Source organism: Nerophis ophidion, linkage group LG24, assembly GCF_033978795.1.
Source record: "Nerophis ophidion isolate RoL-2023_Sa linkage group LG24, RoL_Noph_v1.0, whole genome shotgun sequence".
Classification (NCBI taxonomy): domain Eukaryota; kingdom Metazoa; phylum Chordata; class Actinopteri; order Syngnathiformes; family Syngnathidae; genus Nerophis; species Nerophis ophidion.
In genome coordinates this window covers 29,516,067-29,524,165 of record NC_084634.1, presented here as the reverse complement: position 1 = coordinate 29,524,165, position 8,099 = coordinate 29,516,067, and the positions used below count along the sequence as shown (strand labels likewise).

Sequence of the window (8,099 nt, the reverse complement as noted above, 5' to 3'; positions counted from 1 at the left end):
ACAGTCCAAAAATACAATTAAACATGTCAAATCTTATTTTAATAGCATTTAGAAGGCCTTTTGCCGTTTTAAAATAACTAATTACTATAAGTAAAAACTATTTTTGTTTAGGGCTGAAGTTCATTTTAAGATTTAAGTAAAAATGTGAAAAAATTTGCCAAATGTTTTTCGGTCATTTGAATAATGAAGGACTTACTTTTTAGGTCCCGTTTGTCTTTGTGGTATATTTGAATGACTGTCAGTGTATTGCACACCTGTGAAAGAATTGGTCATTGAAATTTTCAAATGAAGAACACCCTCAGGTAAAAAATCATGTCAAATGGGTTGACACGGGCGGTTTAGCTCGGTTGGTAGAGTGGCCGTGCCAGCAACTTGAGGGTTGCAGGTTCGATTCCCGCTTCCGCCATCCTAGTCACTGCCGTTGTCTCCTTGGGCAAGACACTTTACCCACCTGCTCCCAGTGCCACCCACACTGGTTTGAATGTAACTTAGATATTGGGTTTCACTATGTAAAGCGCTCTGAGTCACTAGAGAAAAAGCGCTATATAAATATAATTCACTTCACTTCACAAAAATAATTACTGGGAGGGGGAAAAAAAATAAAAAAAAGTCTGATTTTGTCCTCCTGAGGGTTCAAACTACATGCTGCTTGTGCTACGTCAATTAAAATCACTCTTTCACTCCCTTTAAATATTAATTCCTCTTTTTTGGAATCTATGTTTTGTTTTAGCAATGTTTACAAAACGTCAGCAAAAAAAGGAAAATGCTAATGCCGCTCAAAAACTCCACTAGAGGGCAGTATTGCAATACTAACTGCATATTAAACTATGCACTCATGTATTGAATATTAAAAACCTGTTTTCAACTGATTTTTACATAGAAAAGAAGTTACAACAAATATTTATAATAATGGTCGATTTTTTTTTGTGCATTCCTCATTTATTTCGTTGTCTTACATGAGAAGTGGTGTTGTCCCACTAGAACCAAAGCTTTGCTGCATGAAGTGGTGGAATGTTTGGAAGATTTCAACACACTGGAACATATATCGATGAATGTCATTTCAAGTATTACGTTATTTGTTATGAAAATGATCAACACACGTAATTATTCATCCCACATCACCTAATCATGTGTGCAACGTCCCAGCTGTTCCGTTCACAGCATCCCGTCGCCATGGTGATGGACGCCCACATCCACAACACATCAATCTACAGCATGGACGTGGTTTCCAGTGTTTACATCATGAATGCTAGCTTCAGCAGCTAAGCTACCTTAAAAACACGAGTGGAACCTTTCTTTCCTGTACCTCTCAGTGTCCTGTGTCAGCTCGGATGATTTATTGCATGCTGTCGGCCGCCTTTCACTCGAGTGGGGAGAAGTTTTAAGCGCGTCGGTGGCGATCCAGTCCAGCAGTCGGGTGTTATCATGCGCCTGCCAAACAAACACACACACACCACGCTCCTTTTCCAGCGCTCATGGGTAACGATCCATCCAGCTCAGAGTCCAGACGTCGTCAGGACGACTGCATGAGGCCCGTCAGACGTTTGCCAGTCAGTGACTTGCCCTGATAGGAAACAGAAGATAAACAAAGGACAAAGTAGCTTTTTTTTACTAAATGAATAATCCACCATCATTATGAGAAGTAACAGTTAGCATGTGTCAAGTACCAAGTTAGATGACTTATATGAGTGTACGGCAAAAAAAAAAAAAAAAGTTTACAGGCTAATTTTAGCATGCTAACAGTTAGCATATGTAAATAAAGAATGATAAATGGGTTGTACTTGTATAGCGCTTTTCTACCTTCAAGGTACTCAAAGCGCTTTGACACTACTTCCACATTTACCCATTCACACACACATTCACACACTGATGGAAGGAGCTGCCATGCAAGGCGCCAACCAGCACCCATCAGGAGCAAGGGTGAAGTGTCTTGCTCAGGACACAACAGACGTGACAAGGTTGGTACTAGGTGGGATTTGAACCAGGGACCCTCGGGTTGGGCACGGCCACTCTTCCACTGCGCCACGCCCTACAATTTAACGTACAATGGGATGACTTTTGTTATTTCATTATTTATTTTACTCTATATTTTTATCTATTTAATTATTGTTTTACCTGTTGGGGTGGAAAGAGCATTTGATGCACTTTTGGCTATTTTTTGTCAATGTGTCTAAAACTTCATAAAATATTGACAGTATATTTAAAGGGGAACATTATCACCAGACCTATGTAAGCGTCAATATACACCTTGATGTTGCAGAAAAAAAGACTTTTTTTTTAACCGATTTCCAAACTCTAAATGAGTGAATTTTGGCGAAATAAACACCTTTCTTTTATTCGCTCTCGGAGCGATGACGTCACAATGTGATGTCACATAGGTAGTCAATCCGCCATTACACATTACAAAAACTGAGTTAAATCAGCTCTGTTGTTTTCCGTTTTTTCTACTGTTTTCCGTACCTTGGAGACATAAAGCCTCGTTGGAGGGTGTAACAACACTAACAGGGACGGATTCAAGTTGATTTACGCGGAGTGTGCATCGATTAGCACAGCATGCTAATCGTTTGGTCTGCACATTTTACTGGCGTTGCTACGACAGACATGGCACAAAGATGTGTGGATATACTGCGACACTCAAAGCAGATGCATTTCCAACGATAAAGTCAACGAAATCACAAAGGTGAGTTTTGTTGATGTTATTGACTTATGTGGTAATCAGACAAATTTGGTCGCGGCATGACTGCCAGCTAATCGATGCTAACATGCTATTTAGGCTAGCTGTATGTACATTTGTAGCTATATTTGCATCCAGCCTTTCCCTCCACCCACATTTAATGCCAAACAAACACTTACCAATCAACAGATTTAAGTTGCTCCAGTGTCAAAAGATGCGAAAGTCCCTCGTTTGGTCTGCTACGACAGACATGCCACAGAGATGTATGGATACCCTGCGACACTCAATCGTTGGTTAGAAGGCGATCGCCAAATAGCTTCAATAGCTATTCGCTCAATAACTTCACTTTCTTCTTCAATTTCGTTTTCGCCATCTGCCTCCACACTCCAACCATCCGTTTCAATACATGCATAATCTGTTGAATCGCTTAGGCTGCTGAAATACGAGTCTGAATCTGAGCTAACGTCGCTATATCTTGCTGTGCTATCCGCCATGTTGTTTGTATTGGCATCACTATGTGACGTCACAGGAAAATGGACGTTAGATTTACAGATAGGGAAAATCAGGCACTTAAAAGCCTTTTTTCGGGATATTCCATGATGGGTAAAATTTTGAAAAAAACTTCGAAAAATAAAATAAGCCACTGGGAACTGATTTTTATTGGTTTTAACCTTTCTGAAATTGTGATAATGTTCCCCTTTAAGAACAATTTCCCTTGTGGATCAATAATTTTTTAGTTTAACAATACGTAACTGTATATCTTTTTTTTTTTCCATCAGTTATGAGTCCCTTCTTTGGCTTTATATATTTTTTTGTAATCAGCCTGAACAAAGCCTTAAAAATAATCTTTTTGATTAACACATTTATTTATTTTCTCCCATTAACCTGTAAGTAGGTTAAATATATCATTATTAAATATGACTCAAATCAAGACTAAGATGGCTATACATCCATCCATCCATCTTCTACCGCTTATCCCTTTTGGGGTCATGGGGGTGCTGGAGCCTATCTCAGCTGCATTTGGGCGTAAGGCGGGGTACACCCTGGACAAGTCGCCACCTCATCACAGGGCCAACACAGACAGACAACATTCACACACTAGGGACCATTTAGTGTTGCCAATTAACTTATCCCCAGGTGCATGTCTTTGGCGGTGGGAGGAAACCAGAGGGAAGCCAGGCAGCCACAGGAGAACATGCAAACTCCACACAGAAAGATCCCGAGCCCGGGATTGTACCCAGGATCATAATATTTTGTGAGGCACATGCACTAAACCCTGTCCTACTGTGCTGCCACTAAGATGGCTATTTCAATGTTAATATTTATACATTTATAAATATCAATAAAGTACCTTCTATTGGGTCCCGTACCCCTCTGTAGTGGACAAAGTTGTCCCCGAGATGACAAATATTAAGAAGCCTTGTTGTACTGTATAATGATCACATCTGCCTTGCACCCGGGTTGTATGTTAAAAATGATTGATTGTGTAAAAAGTGTCCTTGCTAAATGATATCAAACAGTGCAGTGGTTCGACGTATCATCAAATAAATACTTGATGATCGTGTCAATCCAGTGTAGACATGAGTATTTTGTCCAAAAGTGTTTGGAAGTTGTGTTGCCTCACCACACTGCGAGTGAACTTCTCCAAGGAGGTCCGTCTGCCTTGTTCTGTTTCCAGCTGCAGGAAGAGAGGCAGGGATAAATGCAAGGTCAGCACTAATTGCTCCTGTACTGACACACACAACCTACTTTCTTTCTGGCCGTCAGCAGGTCCTGGTAGACGTTGGAGCGCAGGAAGCGGGTGTAGCTGTCGCTCTTCATCAGCTTGTAGATGTGATCCTATACACACACACAAGGACCTCAAGGTAAAGCACAAATGTGCGGCGGTAGACAGCCACAACGTACGTCTACATTTAAAAATAAATATATTACTTTGGGAGACAAGTAGAGCGGTGCAACCCCTTGAAGGCCTACTGAAACCCACTACTACCGACCACGCAGTCTGATAGTTTATATATCAATGATGAAATATTAACATTGCAACACATGCCAATACGGCCGGTTTAGTTTACTAAATTGCAATTTTAAATTTCCCGCGAGGGAATAAACTAATCCTCCACCCCAGATCACACCTCAATCCAACCCACTTATCCAAAGTGAGCTGGCTCAGGGTGGAGGACAGAGTAAAACAACTTCCACTGAGCCTAGTCTATAAAATCCGCTACACCTCCCTGATACCGAAGTACATGTCAAATTACTTCCTTAACGTAAATGACCACCATAACTACAACACCAGGGGGAGCTCCACAAACCACGTTAAACCCAGATTCCGATCTAACAAAGGTCTTAACTCATTCTCTTTCTATGCCACATCAATGTGGAATGCACTCCCAACAGGTGTAAAAGTAAGTGCATGTCTATATTCCTTCAAAACCGCTCTAAAACAACACCTCCAGGCAACTTCAACACTTTACTAATACCCTCCTCCATTCACATCCCATCTCCCCGGATAACAAACAACTCAAATGTACTTCTAATGTATATACTTGTTCTTATGCTATCTGAACTCACTATGTTCTCTGCTGGCTGTACATATCCTACCTAATAAGACCTACACTGTTTCAATGTCCACATTTCTCTGTTGATGCAATTGTTGATGACTGAAGTTCTGATATCAACCCCGGATTGCAAATAATGTAAATAATTCAATGTACATACTATGATGATTAACTTGTGTGATGACTGTATTATGTTGATAGTATATATTTGTACCATGAATTGATTAACGTGGACCCCGACTTAAATAAGTTGAAAAACTTATTCGGGTGTTACCATTTAGTGGTCAATTGTACGGAATATGTACTGTACTGTGCAATCTACTAATAAAAGTATCAATCAATCAATCAATCAAAGGTATCCTGTTGAAAACGTCGCGGAATAATGACGCATATGATGACGTGTGTTTGTGACGTTATTGGTTGGAGCGGACATTTCAGCCCAGCACCACTCACGGCTAAAAGTAGTCTCTTTTCATCGCATAATTACACAGTAATTTGGACATCTGTGCTGCTGAATCTTTTGCAATTTGTTCAATTAATAATGGAGACTATAAAGAAGAATGCTGTTGGTGTATTGCAGCTGCCTTTAGCAGTTTGTTGTTGTGAAGCTTTAACACAGAGCGGTCAAGCGAACATGTTTCTCTACCACATGTCAACCAATTCTGATATTAAGTCACGTCTTACCGGAGACTTCAGCGGATTAAGCGACCTCCTCCTGCAGCTGTCAAAAAGGCAGCTGTGATCTTGGCTCCTCCATTGGCTTCTCTCAGTGACACTGGGGTTCACCGCAGCCCTTCGACTTTAAGGTATGACTTTATAATCTCACTAAAACACTATTAACACAACAAGCAGATAAGGGATTTTCCAGAAGTATCCTAGTAAATGTGTCTAATAACATCTGAATTGCTCACACTGCCGTCGCCTTTTTTTTTTTTTTGTGCTTTTCTCTAACTTTCCTCATCCACAAATCTTTCATCCTCGCTCAAATTAATGGGGAAATCGTCGCTTTCTCGGTCCGAATTGTTCTTGCTGCTGGTGGCTGATTATAAACAATGTGAGGATGTGAGGAGCCCTACAACCCGTGACGTCACGCGCACATCGTCTGCTACTTCCGGTAAAGGCAAAGCTTTTTTATTAGCGACCAAAAGTTGCGAACTTTATTGTCAATGATCTCTACTAAATCCTTTCCGCAAAAATACGGCAATATCGCTAGATGATCTAGTATGCCACATAGAATGGACCTGCTATCCGCGTTTAAATAAGAAAATCTCATTTCAGTCGGCCTTAAAGTGTTTTGAGATAAGAGCGGTTTCTGTTAAGCCTGAAGTAAAATGGTGAGTCATGAGCATATTGCCGCGGAAAATATTACAGCAAACGCCGCAAGATTCGACCAAAGCACCGGGACTTATTAAGTTGCTAGAATTAGCTTACAGCTCGAGATGGACATAACTTTCCAGGAAGTAAGGAAGTGAGTGTGAAGGACACAAGTGGACTATATTCATTGAATTAAAGAAAGAAATCATCCAAAAACATGGCCAAGCGTGTAGCGAGCTTTGGAGTGTATCACTGCTGGTCTGTGCCGTACTGAAACTGAACGAGTCGATAACGCCAGCCAAGAATGTTAAAATCATATCCAAACTGCAGACGTGTGTCAATCAAAATATGGAGAAGCTGCTGATGGTGTGTTTGATGGAGAAAACGCTGAAGTCTGCCATTCAAGGGGCATTATTTAGACATGACTTCATAAAATCTACGGAAGTTGTTTGTACAACGTTCAATTGTATTGTTTTTACACAATATTTATTCTTCAAAAGTTTTTATTCTTGTATCACATGTTAAAATTGTTCACCAATTAAAATGGACTTAAATTCATTTCAGTGAGAGACTTTCATTTGGGATTCATGTGTTAAAGTCGCAAGGCAAGGCACGTTTACAGAGCACCATTTAAAGAAGGCAAAATAAAAATATAAAATCGCATTTCTAATTAAAACCAGAAAATCAATCAAAGAGTGTAGTTAACATAACATATGACACAACCAGTTGTCATATGTACAATTAGATAAAACTGTTTCCGCCTGGATTTGAACATTCCCAAAGTTGAGGCGGTCTCACATCTTTAGGAAGACTATTCCAGATTTCAGAAGCACGGATATGTAGGAAACCACTTCATGAGGTTCTCACAGCTCGAGATGGTTCATATATGTCTCTAACATGTGAGAGATGTACTTTGGAACAAGACCATGAAAAGACTTGTACACACGGAGAGCAGTTTTTAAGCACTGGACTTATATGGTCGTATTTCCTGGTTCTCGGCAGGCATTACCATAGTCTAACCTGCTGGAGACAGAGGCATGGATTAGTCATTCTAATTCTGATTTAGACAACCCTCCTCTGATTTTGGTAATATTTTTCAGGTGGTAAAAAGCTGTTATTGACTTAATTTGGCTGGTAAATATCAAGTGTGAGTGCATTATTACCTCTAGATTTCCAATCTGATTATCAGGTTTCAGGCAGAGGGTCTCAAGGTGACTAATAATAGTTTCTCTTTGCTTCTGTGGGCATAAGACAATCATTTCACTTGTGTTGGAGTTTAGCTGAAGAACATTAATTTCCATCCACACACTGATCTGTTCCATACAGCGACAAAGGGAGTCATATTATGATTTGTTACGACATTTAGAACAACTTTCTTGTCGTCTAAAGCAGTGTTTTTCAACCACTGTGCCGTGGGAGATGATCTAATTTCACCTATTTGGGGTAAAAAAGGTTTTTTGCAAACCAGTCATTGTAGTCTGCAAAAAATGGGTTGTTGAGTGCCTGTGTTGTCTAGAACAGTGTTTTTCAACCACTGTGCCGCGGCACACTAG

At 40.2% G+C, this 8,099-nt stretch overlaps 1 protein-coding gene across 1 annotated transcript in view; it reads right to left on the bottom strand.

Moving 5' to 3' along the window:
• Positions 1–421: 421 nt before the first annotated feature.
• rgs6 (regulator of G protein signaling 6) overlaps positions 422–8,099 on the bottom strand; it is a 253,489-nt gene continuing 245,811 nt past the window's right edge. The window contains 3 exon segments of the mRNA XM_061886160.1: positions 422–1,564; positions 4,299–4,352; positions 4,424–4,513. Coding sequence (XP_061742144.1) covers positions 1,514–1,564; positions 4,299–4,352; positions 4,424–4,513 — 195 coding nt within the window. The 3' untranslated portion in view covers positions 422–1,513.